The sequence below is a fragment of the Ovis aries genome, chromosome 1 (genome assembly GCF_016772045.2).
Source record: "Ovis aries strain OAR_USU_Benz2616 breed Rambouillet chromosome 1, ARS-UI_Ramb_v3.0, whole genome shotgun sequence".
Lineage (NCBI taxonomy): Eukaryota > Metazoa > Chordata > Mammalia > Artiodactyla > Bovidae > Ovis > Ovis aries.
In genome coordinates, this window is record NC_056054.1 from 91,169,888 (window position 1) to 91,196,262 (window position 26,375).

Sequence of the window (26,375 nt, forward strand, 5' to 3'; positions counted from 1 at the left end):
GTTCTAGGTTCATCCACCTCATCAGAACTGACTCAAAGGCATTCCTTTTTATGGCTGAGTGAAGAAGGCTGAGTACCGAAGAATTGATGCTTTTGAACTGTGGTGTTGGAGAAGACTCTTTAGAGTCCCTTGGACTGCAAGGAGATCCAACCAGTCCATTCTGAAGGAGATCAGCCCTGGGATTTCTTTGGAAGGAATGATGCTAAAGCTGAAACTCCAGTACTTTGGCCACCTCATGCGAAGAGTTGACTCATTGGAAAAGACTCTGATGCTGGGAGGGATTGAGGGCAGGAGGAGAAGGGGACAACAGAGAATGAGATGGCTGGATGGCATCACTGACTCGATGGACGTGAGTCTGAGTGAACTCCAGGAGTTGATGATGGACAGGGAGGCCTAGTGTGCTGCAATTCATGGGGTCGCAAAGAGTCGGACATGACTGAGCGACTGAACTGAACTGAACTGAATATTCCATTGTGTATATGTACCACAACTTTTTTATCCATTCATCTGTTGATGGACATCTAGGTTGCTTCTATGTTCTAGCTATTGTAAACAGTGCTGCAATGAACAATGGGATACACGTGTCTCTTTCAATTTCGGTCTCCTCAGGGTATATGCATAGGAGTGGGATTGCTGTGTCATATGGCAGTTTTATTCCTAGTTTCTTTAGGAATCTCCATACCGTCTTCCATACTGGCTGTATCAATTTACATTCCCACCAACAGTGCAAGAGTGTTCCCTTTTCTCCACATCCTCTCCAGCATTTATTGTTTGTAGACTTTTTGATGATGGCCATTCTGACTGGTGTAAGGTGATATCTCATAGTAGTTTTGATTTCTATTTCTCTAATAATGAGCGATGTTGAGCACCTTTTCATGTGTTTATTAGCCACCTATATGTCTCCTTTGGAGAACTGTCTGTTTAGGTCTTTTTCCCACTTTTTGATTGGGTTGGTTGGTTGTCTGACATTGAGTTGTATGAGCTGCTTGTATATTTTTGAAATTAATTCTTTGTCAGTTGTTTTGTTTGCTATTATTTTCTTCCATTTTGAGGGCTGTCTTTTCACTTTGCTTATAGTTTCCTTTGCTGTGCAAAAGCTTTTAAGTTTAATCAGGGCCCACTTGTTTACTTTTGTTTTTATTTCCATTACTTTAGGAGGTGGGTCATAGAGGATCTTGCTTTGATTTATGTCATCAAGTGTTCTGCCTATGTTTTCCTCTAAGAGAATGGATTTTTATTTCCTACTCTGTTCCTTCTCCCAGAGTTATCTGGCTGGATGACAAATGCAGACATTCTTTTAACAAAACATCACATAGGAAATGCCTGTAGAACTGTTAATTTGGAAAGTGTGAAAGATTTTTTTTTTTTCAGATGTCTTACCTAAAGGTCAGACTACTGTGAAGGTCTTTTTCTCACTCTCCTTCTCGCTCTGCTAGACTCCCAAGGCTCCAACACCCCACCAGGGAATAAAGCAGAGCCGACTCAGGACAGAGAACTAGTAAACCTCACAAGAATAAGAGAAAACCTGAAGGTTGGAAGGAAAAGAGTATAAAAGAGAAAGCAGAACCATGAGGGTGGGCTGGGTTGGGGGAGAAAAGAGAGGTTGAAGGGAGAAAGTATTTCTCTACCAACCGCAAAGTGGATATGAGTTCCTAAAGGCAGCACCAATGAGAGAAATCAGGAAATGAAAAAAAGCTGCTGAGAGAATAGAGAAAAGGGGCCTCCTGAGTCCTGATCGTTTGGAATGTATGAGAAACTGGATTCTGTGCATATGCTTGATAAGCTAAAAGTATGCTGATTTGGTTTGTGGACTATACCCCTTTCTTTTCTTTCTTTTCTTTTTTTTCTGAATAATTTTTTAATTTTAATTTTTATTTATTTATTTATTTGGCTATGCTGGGTCTTAGTTGCCGCATGCGGGATTTTCCATCTTTGTTGCACTATGCGGGATCTTTAGTTGGGGCATTTGAACTCTCAGTTGTGGCATGTGGGATCTAGTTCCCTGACCAGGGATCGAACCTAGGCCCTCTGCATTGGGAGCATGGAGTCTTAACTGCTGAACCACCAGGAAAGTCCCCCCATTTCAAGACAGGAAAACAGAACTGAGGTCCTGGCTATGAAATTGTGGAAATCAGGACTGAATCTATTGCATGCTCTTTTTCACTGACTAGAACAGCGACTGCTAGTAAATGAATCAACATCACTCTCAGAAGAGAAGAGGAAGAAAGAAGAAAGCACAGACCACATTTGGTGTTGGCACTCTCTGCCTTGGAGGACTACACTATTGTATAGAAAGCAGAGCATGAGTTACATCTGGGTGCCGCCCTCCTGAGCTAGGCCGAAGAGGGGACTCAAAGTTGAAGTGTCTCCAGAGCCTCTTAAGGTAGTTCTTCAGTGCCTTACAATGGCAGGTCAGTATTATCTATTCCAAGGCTCCAACAGGATAGAGACAGCATAAATGCAAAGGAATGGAATTAGGAGCTCAGGCCTCTATGTCCAGCAAACAAGGCTACCACTAGTAGGAATGGGGAACAAGACTGAACTGGCCCTGACTGTGCACACAATCATCTTCAACTAGACAGGCAAGCTTACGGGGATTGTGTTGCCAGTGGGAAAGCAGTAGCTAAACTGGGGTGAGTAAACAAAGAGTTTCAAATTTAGATCAATAAAATGTAAGGATATGGTAAAGAGAAATGGATTTAAATGTATTTTAAATGTCCAGTGAATAACTGTAAACGTGGGACTGGATGGTCCTATGTGGGACTGGAGGCTGAAGATGGAACTGGGAGAAACTAGCTTTACAGATAATATGATGTATTAATTCTAGCGGAAGCACTAAAAAAAAACTTCACCTTAATGGGTAGAATGGAGTAGGAAATGGCAACTCACTCCACGATTCTCGCCTGGAAAATTCCATGGAGAGAGGAGCCTGGTGGGCTAAAGTCCATAGTGTTGCGGACAGTCAGACACAACTGAGGGACTGAGCACAACGGGTACAAAAGTCAGGAAATGCTGATATGTTTGTTCAAGTGGTAGGCCAGTTCACATTATTGAGTCATTTCAACTCAACAGATGTTTGTGCACTTGCTATGTAGGAGGTACTGTGTTCATGACTGCTTGGCTAGTATTGTTATAAATAAATACAGAACGAGGATGTATCTATATCTTCTCTATAGAGCTAAGATGTATCTAGGTCTTCCCTGGTCTGTCTATGATAAAGTCTTCACAAGTTGCTACAACACCAACCTGACTTCTAGTGCGTTATAAACTGACATTAGCACTTGACCTTCAGGACTGGATATATTCTTTCTATTAGGGTTCATCGAATGCTTCATATTTAATAAATGTCTTTGTATTAATACACTCCATATTTACCTCTTCTACAAAAGCACCTCATATCCAAGAAGCATAAAATTCATTTTTTTTACTTTTTATTGTTTAAATGGAACCCAACAACACTAAAGGAAAAAATTTAATATAGATTTTTAAAGTAAAAAGTAATGCATATGAATTGCAGAAATCTTAGAATATACAGAACCCATAAAAAATGATTAAAAATCACCTTATCTTTAACCCTCAGAGTTAATTATTCTTAATATTTTGAAATATTACATTCCAGCCTTTTATTCGCATATGTAAAGAAGATGGGCTCATACTGCACATAGGGTTTTATAACTTGCTCTCTTTAGTTAACAGTTTGCATTCTTCTGCATTATTTGTGGGCCTCCCTGGTGGCTTAAACATTAAAGAATCCACCTGCAGACTCTTCTATTGTATGAGATGCAACATAAGTTACTTAACCCATTCCTTTATATTCTTAGACATTTAAGTTGCTTTCAATCTTCCTAAATAATCCAACAATATTACAATAGGTGGCCAGAATCAATATAAATATCTTTTATTATTTCCTTCACATGAATTCTTAGGAGTGTTCAACGAATTTGCCTGTTTTTTTTAATCCATATAACAAAATATACATCAGAACCAGTATACAAATTTTGTCTCCAGAATGTTATAACAGCAATGTTTGAGACCAGTATACCAGCCGTGTAGAAGACTGCATAATTCTAAATGCTGGCCAACGTAAAGAGTATGATGTTTTAAGTATAGATGCATTTGGTAGGTAAAATGTTATTAGTTATATTTTATTTGAATTTCCCTTTGCAGTTTCTTCTCTCCAAAACAGTTTTTAGAAGGAAGAAAATACACTGTAATCGCATCACCCTACCTATATGAAACTGTGTTCCTGTTTCTGTATTCACATCCAGTCTTTGAACAAATACGTATAGACATCCAACAAACTCATATATGCATATGTAGTCACTTGGTCTCTCTCAGTGCACTCTGTGATCACAACAGTAATTGCATATATTAAACCTTGGCAGAATTCATAAAAATGGGACTTCAGTGGTCTAGTGGTTAAGACTGTGCTTCTACTGCAGGGGGCATGGGTTTGATCCCTGGTCAGGGAAGCTCTGCCTGCCACACGGTATGGTGTAAAAAAAATGCTTTTAAAAAGAATTCATAAAAATGATTAGAAAAAATGAAGACCCAGCTACATGCAACTAAATGAATTTTAGAAATACAATGTAGAATGGAAAAGGAAAATATTAAAAATGTATATTTGACATTTTATTTACATAGAATTCAAAAACAAGTAAAATTAATCTCTATTGCTTAGTGATATATGGGCCTTGAAGCTATGTAAAACAAAGGAAAAAATAATATTGTGATAGTGTTTACCTCTAGTCAGGTGGAAGTTGAGGGGAGTTATGATCTGGAAGGACACCTAAAGGATTTCTGGGGTGTGGGCAATGTTCTATTTCTTGATCTGAGTGGTACTTATATAGATACCTGCTTTATTACTAATTGTTAAACTGTATGTGTGTGTTTAAAGCACTTTCCTGTGTATATTTTATATTCTACAGTTCTCTTAAGAAGTTGAGTGTTGTGCCGTGCTAAGTCACTTCAGTCATGTCCGACCCACCAGGCTCCTCTGTCCATGGGATTCTCTAGGCAAGAATACTGGAGTGGGTTGCCATGCCCTCCTCCAGGGGATCTTCCCGACCCAGGGATTGAACCTGCATCTCTTGGGTCTCCTGCTTTGGCAGGCAGGTTCTTTACCACTAGCTCCACCTGGGAAGATGGATGGATAAACGGGAGTGGGGAGATGTGATGGAGACCAAGAGCACAAACTCAAAAGTTAAATAGTTTTATTTCAAATCTGAGTTCTACAACTTATGATCTCCATGACATTAGCTAAGTTGTTTGTTTTCTCTGACCCTCAGTGTCTACCACGTAGCAAATACTGTTCTAATTGTTGAGGATATCAAGATAAGCAGAAGTAAATCTGAGCCTTGCCTTTGTGGAGCTTCAGTCTGATGGGAAAGCAAACATTAATCAAATAACAACACAAACTAATGTATAATTGGAACTGTGATAAATGCTATGAACACTTTACTAAAGCTGGAGACTGGGGAGAAACTTTTAAAAAATGACAGATGTTGCTGAGGGCTTATTTGATTTATTTAGGGAGGTCAAGGAAGGCTTCTCTGAGAAAGTGACCACCAAATTGATATCTGAAGAATTATGAGGTGTTAAGTAGGTAAAGAAGAGAGTGAAGGAATATTCAAAGCAGAGGTAACAGCCTGTGTACAAAGTCCTGTGGCAGAGAAAACATAACAAGGACAAGAAACTGAGCATGCTGTAAAAAGCTGGAGAACTCGGCAATAGGTCCGTGTGGGACTTTATTAGTGTTCATTACAAATGGCTCTTTGGGAATTAAATAAGGCTCTGTTCATGAAGCACTCAAGCAGAGAGTCTGGAACATGATTCAGTGGGTTAGCTATTATGGAAAATACACGAACAGTAAGTTTATATGAGGAAATGCAGATTGAAAATAGTGATGAAAAGTTTTCAGGCTTGGAAATCAAATAAACAAAAGTAACATAACAAAGTACTCTTTTATACTAATTAAATTTAAAAAGTAAAACATGATTTTACTTGATGTAATGTAAGTATAGAGGCTAAGAGGCCTTGGAATCAAACATATCAGAGTTCCAAATCCTGGTTTTACTATTTCAAGGATAAGATGAAGATAATTATTTCCTCTTGGGGTTATTGTAGTGATTAAGATCATATATGGTAAACCACTTTGATAGCCTAGCATTTGATAAGCAGTCAAAAAATTTATCTATTACTATCTTTTTTAGATATTAACTGAGACTAGTTCATGAGTCGCTAAGTCGTGTCTGACTTCCCAACCTCATGGACTGTAGCCCACCAGGCTTCTGTGTCCATGGGAATTCCCAGGCAAGAATCCTGGAATGGGTTGCCATTTCCTTCTCTAGGGAATCTTCCTGACCCAGGGATCAAACCCCGGGCTCCTGCACTGCAAGCAGTTTCCTGCATTGCAGGCTGATTCTTTACCTACTGAGCTACCCGGGAAGTGCTGGTGGTAGAGAATATGATAAATTCAGATACTGTAAGTTAAAAAATACTCTCTTGGAAATACATCTGGCAAAACTTAACCAATTAAATGCTAACACTCTTTGGTCCAGTAGTAACACTTTTGGGCATCTAGCTCCAGGATATAATCCAAACAAAGGGGAAAACCACATGGACATCTATTGCAGTGATATCAATAATCATGAAAAATGAGAAATAACCTCAATTTCCAACAACAGAAAAATAAATTATTTGGGTGCCTACCTCATGTCAGGCATTTTATATATTTATTCTATTCACAGAAATTTTGCAAAGTGAATAATATTTTTGTTACCACTTCTTTTTTTTTTTTTTTTGGTGGGGTGGCCGTGTCTGTTCTTAGTTGCAGCATGTGCGATCTTTCCGTTGAGGCATGTGGGCTTATGGAGGAGGAAATGGCAACCCATTCCAATATTCTTCCCTGGAAAATCCCATGGACAGAGAAGCCTGGTGGGCTACAGTCCGTGGGATCACAAAGAGTCAGATACGACCTCGTGTCTGATCATACATACAGGCTCAGTTGCCACGAAGTATGTGGAATCTTAGTTCCCCAACCAGGGATGGAACCTCTGTCCGCTGCATTGGAAGGCAGATTCTTAATCACTGGACCACCAGGGAAGTCTAGTTACCACTTAGGTTCTTTGTTCAAGGCCACATAACTAATTATAGGCAGAATGCAAATTTAAACCCAGACTTATATGACTCCAAAGTTGTCACAAGAACAGCAAGACTGCCTTAACTCGAAAGTAAATTCCACCACTTACTATCTATGTGACCCTGAGCAAGTCAGTTAACCTCTCTGGGTCTCAGTTTCCTCATCCATAAAATGAAAATAATAACAGTGCCTTCCTCAATAGATTTAAATGAGTTGACATATAAAAGTGTTTAGAACAGTTTCCATAAGAGGTATAAAAGTATTAGCTATTACTTTATTATATTTTCATATTATCAAAAGTCATTAATATAGATTTTAATCAATATTATAATTTTGTTGCAGTAAGTGAAAATATGAGAATATAAAATAATAGCTATGTGTATAATTACAATGATATGAAAAGCATCCTATGAATGGACAAAAACTAGAATTTTTATACCCCCTAAAATTTTCTTTGTTGAGATGTGGGTACTATGGTGAATTTATTTTCTTTTAACTTGTAATAGCATTGTTTTATAAAAATGACAATAAAAGTTTTATTTTTTTTGAAGGATCTTTAAGAACTTTTCAGTAGTATGATTACATACTGCTATTTCTGCCATATAGAAACTATGCCAACTAGGGATTCACCTTTAGGCTAGGTTCTATGAGGGACTCAAAGTTATTGGCTGAAGCAAGATATTATTGCATAAGGATTAATTTCATAGACTCTTATATGACAGAGGTTAAATTTCATGTCTATGACTGAGCAGCTGAGTGAACTTAAGCCAATTATTTAACTTCTTAGAGCCGCATTCTCCTTATCAGTAAGTCAGAGATCAGAACTACCTCATAGGTTTTTTTTTAATGAGTAATAAATAAGATAATGGATGTGATGTTTCCTTGACATTTCACCAAGACTATCACAATTATAATTAAATATTTAATAGAGTAATTAGTTGTGTAATGTCTGCCTCTCTAAGACATCTCTAATGTCTTATAAAGATAAGCTCCGCTAAAGCATGGAGTATCACAGAACCAGTATCCGGCACAATGTTTTGCACATAGTAAGCACTCAATAAATATTTGAATGAAGGCATGAGAACCTTACAGGAGTGGTCTCTTCCCTGGTGGCTCAGATGGTAAAGCGTCTGCCTACAATGTGGGAGACCTGGGTTCAATCCCTGGGTCGGGAAGATCTCCTGGAGAAGGAAATGGCAACCCACTCCAGTACTCTTGCCTGGAAAATCCTATGGACAGAGGAGCCTGGTAGGCTACCGTCCATGGGGTCACAAAGAGTCGGACACGAATGAGTGACTTCACTCACAGTGATAGTTTCAACTACAGAAGTATTATTGAGAGACTTCCCTGGTGGTCCAGAGGTTAAGAATGCCAGTGCAGGAGACAAAGGTTTAGTCCTTGGTCTGGGAAGATTCCACATGCCATGGGGCAACTAAGCCCAGGTGCTACAACTACTGAAGCTCACATGCTCTAGAGCCCGTGAGCCACAACTACTGAGCCCACATTCTGCAACTTCTGAAGCCCGTGTGCCCTAGAGTCCGTGCTCCACAACAAGAGAAGCCACTGCGATGAGAAGCCAGAGCGCTGCAGCTAGAGTAGCCCCCGCTTGCTGCAACTAGAGAAAGCCTGAGTGCATCAGTGAAGACCCAGTGCAGCCAAAAATAATAAAAATAAATAAATAAAAGATAAATAAAAATTTTAGACAACAACAAAATAGGAGGATTATTGAGTTTAGCCTTACCTTGGGAAAAAGACCTTGGCATGAGAAAAAGACCAAAGCAGCCCAGTACCGGCTCTAGCTGTCATAGCAGGGCTTTGTGCGCTGCACAAAAATACTTGACCAAGGGGGAAGTGGGGACTGACATCTAAGCCATGAACCAGTGGGGGCAGGGTGTACAGAGTATCTACCTGGAAGTAGAGATATCTTTCGATAATTCCTGCAGAAGTGAAGTGAAGTCGCTAAGTCGTGTCCAACTCTTTGCAACCCCATGGACTGTAGCCTACCAGACTCCTCCATCCATAGGATTTTCCAGGCAAGAGTACTGGAGTGGGTTGCTATTTCCTTCTCCAGGGGATCTTCCCAACCCAGGGATCGAACCCCAGTCTCCCTCATTGTAGGCAGACACTTTACCGTTTGAGCCACCAGGGAAGTCAATTCCTGCAGAGACACTCCCATTTAGGCCAGCAGTGGCCATGTGTCACAGAATCAGCCCTCAAATTTCAGAAACATCAAATCCTGGGAGAATATATTCAGAGCTGAAGATGGAATGGGGACATGACCAGGTGGAAAGCCTTCCTATTGAAGAGCAGTATTTACCTTGTCCCAGCCAACATCCTGGCCCCTTTCACCACCCCCCACCTCCCCCTAAGCTACTCTTTCTGGTATCTCAGCTGAACATTTAGGTGGGGTTGAGGGAAAGACTCTGTTTTTCCACTGGAGGACGTGAGTCAGTGAACAGTGAGGTTCCACTTAATCACCACCCAAAAACAAGGTTCTCAAAATTAGGAGCTAGAAAAGCAAGGAAGTGATTAATATAAAAGTCAGGAGAGTGATTATTCCTTGGGCAAAGCAGGGTAGGGTGGGTGTGGGGGCAAGGGTGGGGGCGAGGGATCTGATGAGGAAGGGACACATGGAGGTCTTCTGGGGCTGACAGTGTTCTGTTCTTTGACCTGAGTGGTGGTTACTTTACAATTATACTTGGGTTTTATGTAGTTTTCTAAATGTGTATTATCACAATTTTAAACAGCTGGAAAAAACACAAACTATAAAAGGTTTTTAAGCAGGGAAAAAAAAAATAACCAGATCACTTGGTGGTATTAAAAGATCACTTGAGTGTCAAATGGAAAATTGAAGGTAGGGCAAGACTAGAGCAGAGAAAACAGGAGGTGAGGTAGCTGCTATAATTTGGTGAGAGGTTATAATGACTGAGCTAAGAAGAGGTAAAATATCAGAGAGGTAGTCTATATTACTTTCTAAAACACAACCAAAATAAAACAGAGGCTGCCCCTGCCCCCTCAGCTTGCTTCTTACCCCTCTGTATTGGAGATATTTGGCTCAGGAGTTCTAGCCCAGGGCCAGGTACATGTTTAAGACACATAGGCCAGGCTTTCCACCTCCCCTCCCTCCCTGCTAATTCTACTAGAGGGATTCAGACTGTCTGGCCAGTGGGAACTAGAGTGTCATTTTTCATGATACCACGGTATTATCGAAGTTGAGCTGACACAGGGGTTTCTATCATAATACGAGATCACATCATGATATCTAATCACTCAAGAATCTGCAGAGTGTTTTCACATCTTACTATCTAGTCGAGAAGATCCCTTGGAGGAGAGCATGGCAACCCACTCCAGTATTCTTGCCTGGAGAATCCCATGGTCAGAGAAACCTGGTGGGCTACAGTACACAGGGTCACACAGAGTCGGACATGACTGAAACAACTTAGCACGAACACATCAGAATGTTAGCTCCATGAGGGCAAAGGTTTTTTGTTCACTGCTATCTCCTTGGTGCCTGGAACTAGATACATAGCACGTGCGCAATAAATTTACTGAATGAATGGTCACATTTAAGTATTAGTATTGATCTTTAGCCATCACAATAATCTTGTGCAGAGAGTTAGGACATAAATTATTATCCCTGTTTCAGAACTCAGAAAATAGAGACTCGGTGAGATTAAGGAACATGCCAAGTAGTTGATAATTTGGTTGATGACAGTCATGATTTAATTTTAGACTTCACACTTAAATTCTCTTATTTTTTCAATATCCTCACAACTGAAAAGGTAAGGTTTGAAGTTCTTACAGAGCCGAAACACCAGCTGGAGGTATTCCAAAATACATGATAAGTACTCTCAGACATCCTATGTCATCTGATGTGCTGGGTTATAAGATGAATGAGGCTGACCCAGTTGCCCCTGCATCAATAAGCACCGTTCTGCTGGAGGAAATACAGTGTCCCTCTAGGTAACCAAACCTTAAGCTACCTTGTGCCTATGTTTCTCTCCATCTCCCTCACCTTTCTCTACTCTCCATCCTAGCCATTCCACCTCTCCAAGCAAAAGAAGATTAAGGAAACCCTGTTCCTGTAAAAGCACATGTTCTCATATTTTTTCTTCATTTAAAAAAAGCAAAAATGAATATGGCAGAGAGTAGTTAGGGTGCTCTTCAAGAGTTTTTGTCATCCAAATGGAACCCACAGGAGGGTTCCATAAAAGCATAATGCTCCATGAAAAGTTAGTCTTGGTTTCTTTTCTCTTGACATTAATTAAAATTAGCTGTTTGAAGCATAAACCCAACTCACATACCTGGGAACTCCAGATGTTCAATTAATATCATATTTATGCAACTGGAATTATGTATGTCATCTATAGGAGTCCTAGTCAAAGTCTAAGAACTAGCAAGGAAAAGATTTAAAACTGTATTTTGGAGAGAATAACTAGAATACACACAAACCACTTAGAGAAATCAAACTTTTAGGTTGCCTTCTTCCCCTGAAAGTTCTGAAATTCACTTTATCCGACGAACAACTTGATCTATGAGAGTTGAACCACTGTCATCAAACAGTCTATGTAAATAGTCTGAGAGTGTCACACATAGAACTTACCAGAAATTCATTAGCAAACTCCTCTTTGTTACTTTTCCTGTGTTGTGCCTCATCCAGGAACTTCTGCAGAATTTCTCTTTGGTCCATACTGCAGGGGAAGAGAGACAGTCTACGAGTGGGTTAAGGGAGGGCATGTCAGATGTGTGTCATGGCCGAGACAGCACTGAGAAGCCACTGAAGCTGCTTGAGCAGAGCATGTTGAAGGCTGTGGTTTACTGACTTCATCACAAGCCCTAGAGGAAATTAGTATGTAACCAGCCTCTGTGGTCACACAACAAAGCCAGCACCCTCACTCCTGGGCCCTAGCGCCTTCCTTCTCAGGAAAGCAACCTGGTTGCAGTTCAGGTTTTTAACAAACAAGAGGGTAGCTAGAACACAACGTATGTGTGGTCTGCTTATCTCTGAGACTACTCCATTCCATCGCCTGTAAGCAAACGGCAATTACCTAGAGAAAAGGCAGAATTACAGGTTTCCTGGATGGTTTCTGCCACCTCTCATTTCCCCTGTTGACACCTTCTATTTCCTCATGTCCCAAAAGAACTCCGTAAAAGTTCTTGTGGGTCCAGAAGAGGAAACAGTTTGGAGACACTGTTTAGAGTTAAGACACCTTCTATAGCTTTCTTGTCAGTGTGATCAGTGGCAAACGTCTGTCCATCAGAGAAGGCATTTTTGTTGAATTTTTGCTTCTGCCCTATAGACCTAACTCTCTTTCAGATGAAGCAAAGTCAGCTGCTTCTGAGAGTCTGTGTCTCTCCCAGGGCTGGGGAAGTGCTCACCTCCAGTAAGGGAAGTACAGCTTTTCAGGACCCCCACCCCCACCTTCCAGCACTTTCTGAGCTTCATTTGGTTTCTGGATATAAAGACTAAGAGCCCTGGCCTACACGGGATCCACGAGCACAGTGGCCCCCATGAAGAGGACCTGACCAGGAAGCTGACACAAAATCCCCTGTGTTCATGCTAGTAAAATATGAGAGAGCAGAAAGAGAGTAACCAGGCAAGAAGGGGTTGCCACATCCTCCTCCAGCAGATCTTCCTGACCCAGGGATCAAACCCAGGTCTCCTGCATCTCCTGCAGTGCCAGGTGGGTTCTTTACCACTAGTGCCACTTGGGAAGTCCCAGTAAAATATGAAGGAACAGAAAAAGAGTCAAATCAACCACTTTGCTGACAGTAATACACCTTTTAGGGCAGAAAGCCTGAAGAACTATTTCTAGAGAAGATATATATACTCTGCAACCAAAGCCTGGAGAAAAGCCATTGATTCTGGAAGCCACACTGTTCAGGTAGGGTTTTGGCCCTGATAGGGAGGCTGTTCTAGAAAAAGCTCCCATGTATCAGCTTACATGAGTTCTCTCCTCAATGGGTACAAGCCTACCCAAGCGTGTCTCATTTGGTGTGATAACGAACCAAAAATCAGTATAACGTCTCTATTTGAGGACAGAAGATCAGTAAATAAGATGTTAACAAAATGAGTCTGAAATAATCGTGAAGAAGATTTGGAAATGTGCTGTTGGAACTTCCTCTATTTGCTATTAGCAATCCTTTCTGTTTTACAACATTATTCAAACTTTCTTTAGGAAATGATTCTGAACACTATTTGGCTGCAACTGCTTTATTGAGCCTCATAACAGGGAAGGAAAGGTCACTGAGGTATCTTGCTTACAGGCAATGTGAAGTCAATGAAGAATTTCAGTTTAGGTCCACCTAATAAAATGAACCGTATTTTCAACACTTGTTGAGAGCAGAATGTCAGAAGAGTGTGTAATTTCCTCAGTTCTGTCTCACCACCACAAAGATTTCAAACAGCGGACCAGTGTTACAGCTCTTTGTTACAGCTCAGAGTTTTATTTATTCCATAAACAAAGGATAGTACATCCTCAAGGCCTCAATCCTTCTTGGCTTCCTCTGTTTATCTGTTTTGTCTCCTCCCTGCTGAGCCTGCCCTATGCAAATTAGAGCTAGCCAGGAAGGGGGCCTGTTTGTTTCACGGGAGGTTCTCAGTCCAGTCCGTGGCTTTTCGTTTTTCCATTTTCGTGGGCTTTTTCCTTTCTTTGTCTTTTAGCCATCAGCATTTTGGACTCCTTTTTCTATTCTAACTACGTAGCAAGAGTTCAGTTCCTTTCAGTCGCTCAGTCGTGTCTGACTCTTTGTGACCCCATGAATTGCAGCACACCAGGCCTCCCTGTCCATCACCAACTCCCGGAGTTTACTCAAACTCATGTCTATCGAGTTGGTGATGCCATCCGTTGTCGTCCCCTTTTCCTCCTGCCCCCAATCCTTCCCAGCATCAGAGTCTTTCCACTAAGTCAACTCTTCGCATCCAAGAGTAACAGTTCTCAAATTATTCCCCACTAGCTTTAAATTTAGAATTTCTTGCTGCTCTAGATAATACAATTCAATTTGGCTTTTTAAAAACAAAAATATGGGGAAACTTATCTTTGTATTGGTTGTACCAGGTCTTCACTGCTCCTCCAAGGCTTTGTCTCGTAGCAGCGAGTGTGGCGCACAGGCTTCGCATGGCAGTGGCCTCTCTTCCTGCAGAGCCCAGGCTCCAGGTGCACAGGCTCCAGTGGTCGCAGCGCTTGGACTCAGTAGTTGTAGCACACAGGCCTAACTGCTCCAGGGCATGCAGAGTCTACCCAGACCAGGGATAGAACCCATGTCCCCTGCACTGACAGGCAGATTCTTATCCACTGTACCACTAGGGAAGTCTGGGGAAATCTTAAAGACAAAATTTCAAGTTCACCATGACTAAAACCATGTGAAAGTACACACATGGCTAAATGAAGACTAAAAGATGAAAAAAAAAAAAGAATCAATTGAATAAGTGTTGGGATTAAGGATGGTTTTTAAAGTTCTTCTTTTAAAATTATCATACCATTTTTTAAATTAGAAAAAAAAACACCCTTGCAAAAATCCATTAATCTGTTCAAAAAATTTATTGAGTTTCCACTGAATGCTAAGTATTGGACTATATTAAGGGCTTGCATATACAATAGTGAACAAGCCAGAACATGATGAAAAACAATTAACCAGTTCATAAAGCATCTCAGAACTAAAGATATAGATTTAATTACTGATAAAAATTAAAATATTCCAAATGAATTTGCTTATTTGCAAAGTAGGAAAGAATAACCCTGAAAGAAAGTGATTTCCTATATTTGGACAGCTGAGAGACCTACAGTTACATAAACTCTGTGACCTTAGAATGTCTTCACTTCAATCAAAATCAGAACTTGACTGGTAAAGTGACAGACAGCTCATAGAATAAAATTTACATCTACTTTCCTTGAGCCCATATTTCAGAATAATCCCTTTCTAACTTTATTCTCTTTTTAGAGGGATAAGATAGAGATAAGAAAGAAAATAAGAAAGTCAATAAGAAAGAAAAACTTGCTGAGATCCAACGTATGAGGATCTGAAAATAGCGTCTTAGCAGAACTGCAGATCTTCTTTAAAACCAAGCAGCAATGCTCAGGATTCTGTTCCACTCTCAAACCAAAGATATAGAAATATCGTGAAATAACTAAACCTCAGAAACCCACTTAGCCAAAAGGCCATTTCCTGAGCAGACCACTCAAGCAAGCAAAAAACAAACTGAAGGTGAAAACAAAGCACTTGTTTTATGTTTAATAAATCTAGGTTACTACTTAATTGTTCACACTTCTTTTTACAGGTACTGGAGGACAATAGGAGCATAATTCTTTTTGATAACAATTCTGTTGACTCATTTGTATCTTGTGGGTAGATCAAGAGCTGGTGAAGGAAAACAGGTCATTCAGCAAAGATTAGCAAATATCTTAAAGAATCAAAGAGTTTTTACAATGAACCACTTAAACCAGTCCAGCATAAACCCTAAGTGAACACAACAGTTCCATGCAGTAAAAGAGTCATAAACACTTTATCAGAACCATCAAAGGCGGGCTCAAGTGGAAAGTAAAACTGTAGCGCCTGAAAAGGAGTCAGGAAGGAACATCTCACTGCTGCCTCACCTGCCGCTGGTATTTGTTCAGAAGAAAGATGACAACAGGGAGGGGCGTCAATCACTCTGTCACCTGTTCCGACCAGAGGGGAATGTGCCAGTTTAAGGGGAAACATCAGTGTCATGGGGATTGGGAGTTAGAGGACAAAAAATCTTTAACCAAAGAGAATATCAGTGAATCATTAGGACAAGATAAACTAGACAAGAAAGACATTCCATTTTCTCAGAACCTCCTTCTCTCTGAGGAGGCACGTTTTACCTTGAAAAGCCACTTATTAGTCTCGGCTTTAATTTCACTACTCCTGCCTTCCCTTATATCCCAGGACCATTGATCTTATATAGCCTTTGCGTATCTGTGAATCACTCAGTGCTTCATAAGCATCTTCTTGGTTATCATGTCTTTCAACTTCAACTTGTCTTCTCTGTTCCCATGTATACCAGCATCCCCATTTCACATTTGGATTCCTGCAGTGATAAGCTCTTAGTCCTCTTCCTATCTGTATCTTCCCAATCTAGTATCTGTTGGTAACTAAGGCTGGATAAAAGTTAAGACTCAGGATTTCCCTGTTGGTCCAGTGGCTGGGACTCCATGCTCCCAATGTGGGAGGCCCAGGTTCGATTCCTAACAGGGAACTAGATCCCACATGCCATAACTAAGATCCTGCACACCACAATGAAGATCAAAGAGCTTCCATGCCCTAACTGGGACCTGGCACAGACAAATAAGTAAATTTTTTAAAAAGTGAAGACTTCTCTTTAATGCGGAACAACAGAAGTCCTTACTGATAGTCGATGGGAACCGGTACAGCTTCCTCAGATTGTCACCAAGCCCTTCCTCATCAAATATCCCCAACCAACCTATCCAACCACATCACGCTAAGACTTTGTTCATTCTACGGCCATACCTTTGGCTGCTGCTGCTGCTAAGTCACTTCAGTCGTGTCCATCTCTGTGCAACCCCATAGACGGCAGCCCACCAGGCTCCCCCATCCCTGGGATTCTCCAGGCGAGAACACTGGAGTGGGTTGCCATTGCCTTCTCCGATATCTTTGGTTACTTCTCATCATTTCCCCCGGTTTTTGCCAAGATGAAAATAAAGCCTAGTTAGTTACTCCTTGCTTCAAAGATCCTGCCCCAACTCCATCTCACTATGAATTTCTCTAAATCTGAATTTCTTCAGTATGTCTTTATGTTCGGCTATGGAAGCTTAGTTTCTCCATGCGTTCTTTGTCTCCCATAAGTTTATTTAAAAGAGGAAATTATTCAAAGGAAAACATATAAAATGCCTCTTATAGTTTTAAGCTTATCAAAGGCAATGATAACGTCTTCTGTACATTTGTGTGGCCCACAGGACTTCACATGGTTTTGAGCATACCTAAAATAGCTCTACTGTGATAACTAACTATTGTGGTTAGGCCTTGGTGAGACATCCACTCTGACTTGGTTACTCATTCCATCGGTTAACTCTAGGTCTCTTGCCTGGCACAGTCTCTGCTTGTCTTTGCCTGGGCACCTTCACTATGCCAGGAGCAGATGGGCTTTCCCTACAGGGAGGACCAGAAACCTGGCAAACAGTACTTCCCTGAATGCTGCTGACCAAGCAGCAGGGCTAGTGTTATAAAGGAAATGGTGCTGTTACTGAGGCAGAGTCCCCCCCAAAGGGCTTCAGCGGCCCAGAAAGAAATGACCTTCTTTATCTCCAGAATCAACTACCTCTCTTTTTAGAAATGAACACTGAGGAGGCTTATAAAACACCTCTGTTTTCCACACCATCTCTGGCAATTATTATTTGTAGATTTTTTTTTTTTCGTGATGGCCATTCTAACCAGTGTGTCCTGATACCTCATTATAGTTTTGATTTGCACTTTTCTAGTAATTAGTAATATTGTATAAAAGAGACAGCTAGTGGGAAGCTGCTGTAGAGTACAGAGAGCTCAGCTTGGTGTCTGTGATGACCTGGGAGGTGGGAGGGAGGTTCAAGAGGGAGGGGATAAATGTATGCTTATAGCTGAGTCAAGTTGTTATACAGCAGAAGCTAACACATCACTGTAAAGCAATTTACTCCAATAATAATCAAAACACCTCTAATGCAGCTAATTTGCTTTGCTCGTTTTCACATCATCCACAGCTGGAAAGTCCCCTACCCATCTTCCAATCGGCTTCTAGTCATTGCAGCATTCTGGGATCTCATTATGTTTTTCAGTCCACCAGTCATGAGCTTCACAGTCAACTTCCCATGTGCTACGCAAGGAATCACACTCTGCCTTTGGTTTAAGAAACAATCAAGAGGCAAAGGTCAACTGATAATTTTCAGTTGAAGAAATTCACCTTTTTTTTTTGATAGAGTTAGAGCTCTTAGTGAGGCTTGGTGTCTTGTTCAAAATATAATCAAACCTGAAGTCTCAGTTTTCATTTGATTGGTCATTCATTTTTCCTTCATTTGTCCATTTAATGAATATTTATGAAATCCCTATACATGCAAGAGAATGGGGAAGAGGGAAGCTTCAGAAGTGAACAACAAATTGTCCTCATTCAAGGACCCTTTGTTCTAGTAAGGGAAGGTGCATGCGCATGCATGTCCAGTTGCTCAGTTGTGTCCGACTCTTTGTGACCCCGTGGACTGTAGCTGCCAGGCTCCTCTGTCCATGGGATTTCCCAGGCAAGAACATTGGAGTGGGTTGCCATTTCCTCCTCCAGGGGATCTTCCCAACCCAGGGATTAAACCCATGTCTCCAGCGTCTCCTGCATTGTCAGGTGGATTCTTTACCACTGGCCACCTGGGCAAAGTGATAGGCAAGAAGTGGATTTATTAATATCTTTTATAAAGAGATTGCAAGAAAATGAGGCATGAGAGGATGATCATGTTCTAGGTCTTGGGTGAGCCTCTGGGGTAGATTCCAAGTGAAGGTCCTTTTCTGAGGCAGAAAATAATTCAAGAGAGCCATAGTGAAGTGAAAGCAGAGATACACATTTTATAGACAGAATGTGGTCTGTGTCAGGAGGCAAGAGTGCCCTGAGGTGTGGGCGTGTTTAGTGTTTATGGGTTGGGTAATTTCATAGGCCAGTGAGTGGCAAAATTATGCCAGCTACTTTGGGGAAGGGGTGGGGATTTCAAGGAATTGGGCTACCACCCAATTTTGGCCTTTTATGGTCAGTCATAAATGTCCTGGTGCCTGTGGTGTGTGTGACCCAACTGATGTATTACAATGAGTGAATAATAATGATCAAGGTCCACTGGAAGTCAAATCTCCTGCTATCGTGGGCCTAGTAAGTTCTAACCAGCTTTTGCTGTGTCCTCAATGGCTGTCACTCTTTCAGTGGTTGTGCCCTGCCCTCGTTCCTCCTGTCTTAGGCACATGCCAGCAGAGGAAGCATACAACCATTTGCAGAATGAAGGAGCTGATGCTGCCAAAAGTCTTGGGTTTCTGTGCCCACTGAAGCTGAATAAAAAAATACAGAGGCAGTTTGGAGGAAATAGAAAGGTGGCATTAATCCTTAGACAACAGAGGGCAGACACAACAGGCTCGTGCCCAAGAACTGTGCCCCCAACTTCCATGAGGAGTCTAAAGGCTTATACATGATGAGGGCTCCAAGCTGGGGTAGGTGATGAAGAACAAAAGTATAAAGATCTTGTATTCTTCCTCTTGCATTGTTTCAAAAATAGTCACGGGCTGGTGTCAGGTAGCCCAATAATTGTCCACTGTCTTTTGTGTAGTGCGCTCCTGGGCCTTCTTTCTATAATACAAGGAGAAAAACTACCAGGTGGGGTCTGCAGAGAGAGTGCTGTAAAGGTGAGCACCAGATATAGGATGTAATTAGCATAGAGTCAAAGAATAATAGGTACAAAAGGTAGCTAATGCAGAGTTAGAGGGCAGAAAAGCAAACTTAGTTACAGACTACATTAGGAACAAACTAGATTAGGAACAGTTGTTTAAAGTAAACCTAAGCTCTTTTCCAGTTATCGCGGCTTAGGGAACTATGAGCAGCAAAGTCTCCAGCGACACCCTCTACGAGGCGGTGCGGGAAGTCCTGCATGGGAACCAGCGCAAGCGCGGAAAGTTTTGGAGACGGTGGCGCTTCAGATCAACCTGAAGAACTATGACCCTCAGAAGGACAAACGTTTCTCGGGCACCGTCAGGCTTAAGTCCACTCCCCGCCCCAAGTTCTCCATGCGTGTCTTGGGGGACCAGCAGCATTGTGATGAGGCCAAGGCTGTGGATATCCCCCACATGGACATTGAGGCACTGAAAAAACTCAACAAGAATAAGAAACTGGTCAAGAAGCTGGCCAAGAAATATGATGCCTTTTTGGCTTCAGAGTCTCTGATCAAGCAGATCCCCCGAATCCTGGGCCCAGGCCAGAACAAGGCTGGCAAGTTCCCTTCCTTGCTGACCCACAATGAGAACATGGTGGCCAAAGTTGAAGTGAAGTCCACGATCAAGTTCGAGATGAAGAAGGTGCTGTGTCTGGCAGTGGCTGTTGGCTGATGACAGATGATGAGCTTGTGTACAACATCCACTTAGCTGTCAACTTCCTGGTATCATTGCTCAAGAAAAATTGGCAGAACGTCAGGGCCGTGTACATTAAGAGCACCATGGGCAAGCCCCAGCGTCTGTACTAAGGCACAGCTTAATAAACCATACTAAACCAAAAAATAAAAAATAAAGTAAACCTAAGAGTGATCAAGGGGCTTCCCAGATGGAGCTCAGTTCAGTTCAGTTCAGTCGCTCAGTCATGTCCAACTCTTTGCGACCCCATGAATCGCAGCACGCCAGGCCTCCCTGTCCATCACCAACTCCCGGAGTTCACTCAGACTCGCATCCATTGAGTCAGTGATGCCGTCTAACCATCTCATCCTCTGTCATCCCCTTCTCCTCCTGCCCCCAATCCCTCCCAGCATCAGAATCTTTTCCAATGAGTCAACTCTTCACATGAGGTGGCCAAAGTACTGGAGTTTCAGCTTTAGCCTCATTCCTTCCAAAGAAATCCCAGGGTTGATCTCCTTCAGAATGGGCTGGTTGGATCTCTTTGCAGTCCAAGGGACTCTCAAGAGTCTTCTCCAACACCACAGTTCAACTCACCTGCCAGTGCAGGAGACATAAGAGACACAGGTTCGATCCCTGGGTCAGGAAGGTCCCCTAGAGGAGGGAATGGCAACCCACTCCAGTGTACTTGCCCGGAGAATCCCACAGAAGAGGAGCCTGGTGGGCCCCAGTTCACGGGGTTACAAAGAGTTGGACATGACTAAAGTGACTTAGCACAGGAGTGATAAGGTTTGCTCACTGATATCTTCTTTGTTCTCAGGAAAGACAGGAAAAACTCATTCTTCTTTTTTCCTTTTCACTGCAACAGAATGATGGGTGAATTGCTCAGGAGAAGTTTTTAGAGCCTCTGCCTGACACTGTGCCAACTGCCTTACCACAGACTCTGACACACTTCTCACGACAATCCTGTGAGATAGGGATTATCATCCGGGCCATTGTACAAATAAAAACATGGAGCCTCTCAGAAGCTGAGCAACCTTCCCACTTGGAGCTGTGGGCAGGGAGGATACAACCCAAGTCTCAGTTAGTCAGTCAGTCAGTTCAGTCGCTCAGTCGTGTCCGACTCTTTGCGACCCCATGAATCACAGCACGCCAGGCCTCCCTGTCCATCACCAACTCCCAGAGTTCACTCAGACTCACGTCCATCGAGTCCATGATGCCATCCAGCCATCTCATTCTCTGTCATCCCCTTCTCCTCCTGCCCCCAATCTCTCCCAGCATCAGAGTCTTTTCCAATGGGTCAACTCTTCGCATGAGGTGGCCAAAGTATTGGAGTTTCAGCTTTAGCATCATTCCTTCCAAAGAAGACCCAGGACTGATCTCCTTTAGAATGGACTGGGTGGATCTCCTTGCAGTCGAAGGGACTCTCAAGAGTCTTCTCCAACACAACAATTCAAAAGCATTAATTCTTCGGCGCTCATCTTTCTTCATAGTCCAACTCTCACACCCATACACTTGACCTCAAATCTCAGGAGCTGAGGAGAACTTATTTAATGTGTCAAGGCTGTACTTCTTTAGAACAGAAAAGGAGGATGAAGGTCCAGCTGAAGGAGGGAATTGGCAGGAACAGATTAGCAGAGTCAGCCCATGAGTGCTCAGTACATCCAAAGTGAAAGTCAAGTCACTCAGTCATGTCCAACTCTTAGCGACCCCATGGACTGTAGCCCTGCAGGCTCCTCTGTCCACAGGATTCTCCAGATAAGAATAATGGAGTGGATAGCCATTCCCTCCTCCAGGGGATCTTCCCAGGGATCCCAACCTAGGGATCAAACCCAGGTCTCCTGCATTGCAGGCAGATTCTTTACCATCAGAGCCACCAGGGAAGCCCCATCCAAGAACCAACCAAAGCCCGAGCTCTGGATAAAGCAGAGTGTCTGTGTGATCTTGAACTAAGTCACTAGAAATGAGGGAGTGAGGGATATGAGGCGAAAGGGGCATCCAGTCCAAGAAAATGGTATTAATAAATATTAATCTTGAAAATGAAAGCAACTTAGGTGAATTGGTGGGACTGAAACAAGGAGGGTAATGAGGCTAGGAAAGCAATAAATAAGGTTAGAAAGGCAGATAAGGGGCCTGATCATGAATGACCTTGTGTGGCTTCTAAAATGGTTTGCATTTTCTCCTGATACAAGCAACAGAGACCCACTCTCCAGTTTTAAACCTCTGAGCAAAATGATCACTTTTGCATGTTTGTAATATTACTCTGAAATGAGTTTGGAGTAATTCAAACCTAAAGGCGGGTCTGGGAGACTATTTCAATAATCCCCGTGATGGGGGCCTTCACTGTTGACTTCTTGGCAGGGAGAGGAAAGGATGGCTTTACCTAGAAATGGGTTTAAAGAGGAAAAAAAAGTGGTCCTGTTTTAAACACAATGAGTTTGATGTTATCATGGGACATCTAAATTGCTACCCACACACACATTTGAGAGGTCCACATCTATGATCTTATCACAGATGGTCTTAAATTATATTTATTTTTGTGACCTAGGTTAAAGTTTAACTGTTTTCCTCACTTCAGGACTTTTCAGTGCCTCCACTATGCTATATCACGAATGCAGAGGGAGGATATAAGATGCAGTGTTTACCACACTCAATCGAACAAGAGTATTTCCCCCAGTTTATTAACATGTCTCAGGACAACGGGGTTACCTGCTGTTCTAGAAGTTTTCAACTATATTAAGATTAAAAAACAATGAAGAGTTTTTTGAACTGGTTCAAAAGCAATTAGAAAGCAGACCAAAAAAAGGAGCTTGAATAATCAGCAGGGTGTAAAGAATGAGCCTTGCCTGGCTCATGTTCTTAACAAGTGGTAAGAATGGGGAGATCTGCCTAGTGTTAAGGACCCTGTGAAATATACTATCAAAGTGAAACAGATGTAGAGGTTGCTTAAAAAGCCAACTATGTCCAAAAAAGGTAAACACACAAATAACTATAATTTAAGACCATTTGTCAGATAAGGCAATGGCACCCCACTCCAGCACTCTTGCCTGGAAAATCCCGTGGACGGAGGAGCCTTGCAGGCCACAGTCCATGGGATCGCTAAGAGTCGGACACAACTGAGTGACTTCACTTTCACTTTTCACATTCATGCATTGGAGAAGGAAACGGCAACCCACTCCAGTGTTCTTGCCTCAAGAATCCCAGGGACGGGGGAGCCTCGTGGGCTGCCATCTATGGGGTTGCACAGAATTGGACACGACTGAAGCGACTTAGCAGCAAGACCATTTGTGATAAGACCATAGATGTGGTGCAAACAAAATTATGAGAAGACAGTCAGAGTCAGAGCCAGAAAAAAAACTATTATGAGAAGGTAAAGATCACTTCTTACTTGGATTATCTAGATAGCCTTTAAACAAATTATTTATTTGGCTGCCCCAGGTTTTAGTTGCTGCACTTGGGATCTTCGATCTTTGTTAAAACATGTGGGATCTTCAGGTGCAGCATGCAAGCATGTGGGATCTAGTTCCCTGACCAAAGATCGAACCCAGGCCCCCTGCTTTGGGAGTGTGGAGTCTTAGCGACTGGACCACCAGGGAAATCCCTTATCTGTATAGTCTTCACAGAGGAAGGAACATTTGAACTGGGTCTTGAAGATGTCTGGAGAGCCTGAGAGAAAGCAATAGAAAACAGAGAGCAGTAGGCAGAGGGCGGCTTAATGATGGCTCAGTTTGACTGGAGCATGGCTTATGGAGAAAAGAGTCTTGATCCGTAACACTAGAAAAGGCAGTTGGTGCCAGACCCTGAGGGAACTTGAATACCAGGCTGAAAAGTCAGGCTTTATTTGATGGGAAATAGGAAAACATTGATTTAAAAAAAAAAAAAAACCTTTATTGAGGTAGTGCTGACATACAATAAACTACACATTTCAAACTTTCATAAAAAGTTTTGGTATGTGTACACACTCATGAAACCATCACCAAGGTAATGAATACATCCAGTTACCTTATACTGAAAGATTTCAACAGAATGGTAATCATAGCAATGCTTTGGGAAAATGATTTGTAGTTTTTAAACAGTAAGTGCCCCCATCTGATACATTTTTAAAGGGATTTTTATTTTAGTTTTTAATTATTTGTTTTTGGTGTGCTGGGTCTTTGTTGCTACACAGGCTTTCTCTGGTTGCAGTAAGTGAGGGCTACTCCCCAGTTGTGGTACACAAGCTTCTCCCTGCAGTGGCTTCTCTTGTTGTGGAGCACACGCTCTAGAATGTGGGCTCAGTAGTTGTGGCACATTAGCTTAGTTGCCCTGCAGAGTGTGGAGTCTTCCTGGACCAGAGACAGAATCCATGCCTTCTGCACTGGCAGGCAGATTCTTAACCACTGGACCACCAGGGAAGTCCTGATACACTTTATTAAAGTTTCAAAATCTTGTTTAGTGGCATGTAAAATTTCAGAATGAATTATACCAGATCCAAAAAGGGACAAAAAAAAGTCACAGCTCTGGCCAACTTAGTGGTAATACATGGGACAGATTGGAATGGGTCAAGCTTTCAACAGGATGATCAACTGAAAGCATAACTAGGAGGTTTTATCAGAAGTCCCAGCAGGTGGTAATAAATTCTTGTAGGAAGAATCAAGACAAAAAGGAAGGAATAGTGAGCAAGACTAACTGGGGGCATAGAGCCAGAGAGAGGGAGAAAGGAAAAATGACTGAGGTTTTGAGTTAGTTGGATGGCAATCTGGGAAAGTGTGGGGATAAGAAAGGTCGATAGAAATAAAGAGTCAGAGTTTGTGGGTATGGATTTCGGAAGAAGGAAAATAAGTCAGATTTAGAATCACATTGAGGTGAAATGTAAGATAAGACTGGTTTGCCTTTGTGGGAGGCAGAATTAATGAAGAGAAAAAAGTCCAGCTAGAACTTTATGAATTTCAAACCACAGAGTCTCTGAATTGTTCAAGCAGTGCTTAACATATTCCAGGCATTAGGCTAAACTCTTCACAATGTATATTGTATCATTTATCCCTCACAATAATCCTATTGTGGGAACATAAGCACAAAGGAGTTGGATTACTTGCCCAATGTCACATGATTTGTCTATGGTGAAATCAAGTTGTTAAAATCAGACAGTCTAAATGCATTCATGATCTCTGGGCTACAGTGTTTCTTTCACGCAGCCCAAATCACTTCAGCTCTCCTAGGACAGAGGGTGGCCTAGCAACAAACACAACACCCAGGACAGAGCTGCCTTATCTATTTGCCTAGCACCATATCCTCTGTCTCAAGGTATTACACAACAGGGGAACTCCTTGGTGGTCCAGTGGTTAGGACTCTGTACTTTCACTGGTGTGGCCTGGTTGGGGAACTAAGGTCCTACAAGCTGTGTGGCATGGCCCCCCAAAAAGATACTACAGTATACTTGGAGCTAGATTCACATTCTGATGTTTTATGGGCCTCACAGGACAACAAAAGGAAGCTGGCATGGCTAAGAGGGGGAAGAATAAAAAGAGGACACTGCTGACCTCTAATACTTATCATTCAATTTATTTTTTTCCACTTTTATTGAGATATGACATTGTGTAAATTTAAGGCATACAATGCAATTATTTGATATATGTTTGTAAAATGATCACCATAATAAAGTTAGTTAACAAACCTATCACCTCACATAGCTACAATTTGTGTGTGCATTGAGAATTTTAAAAATCTACTCCATTAGATTCAAATATATATTATAGTATTGATAAACATGCACTTCCCTGATGACTCAGCAGTAAAGAATCCGTCTGCAATGCAGGAAACATGAGTTCAATCTCTGGATCACGAAGATCCCCTGGAGGAGAAAATGGCAACCTATTCTGGTATTCTTTCCTGGGAAATCCTACGGACAGAGAGGCCTACAGTCCATGTGGTTGCAAAAGAGTTGGACACGACTGGTGACTACACAAGATTGTTAACTATAGTCAACATGCTATACATTTCATCCCCAGAACTTCTCATAGGAAGTTTGTACCCTTTGACCACCTTCACCTGTTTTCTCTACCCCAATCCCCAATCTCTGCTCTTGGCAATCAGCAGTCTGCTTCCTGTTGCTATATCATTCAATTTAGATTCCACTTGCTGAGAATTAGATCAAACGCACAGAGAGAATTTTATTTCATGAACAGAA

The 26,375-nt window shown here is 41.9% G+C and overlaps 2 protein-coding genes and 1 pseudogene across 3 annotated transcripts in view; 1 reads left to right on the forward strand and 2 right to left on the reverse strand.

The window, feature by feature from the left end:
• Nucleotides 1-11,909, reverse strand: part of PTPN22 (protein tyrosine phosphatase non-receptor type 22) — a 58,060-nt gene extending 46,151 nt beyond the window's left edge. The window contains exon 1 of the mRNA XM_012178891.4: nt 11,745-11,909. Within this exon, the coding sequence (XP_012034281.3) occupies nt 11,745-11,831 (87 nt within the window). The 5' untranslated portion in view covers nt 11,832-11,909. The remainder of the gene's footprint in view (nt 1-11,744) is intronic.
• The window catches only part of LOC132659461 (large ribosomal subunit protein uL1-like), a 74,093-nt pseudogene that overhangs the window by 46,779 nt on the left and 939 nt on the right, over nt 1-26,375 (forward strand).
• The window catches only part of BCL2L15 (BCL2 like 15), a 7,287-nt gene continuing 6,643 nt past the window's right edge, over nt 25,732-26,375 (reverse strand). For both annotated transcript variants that reach the window (XM_004002344.6, XM_060413075.1), the window contains one exon: nt 25,732-26,375. This exon is cut by the window's right edge. The gene's annotated coding sequence lies outside the window, so the exon portion shown is untranslated.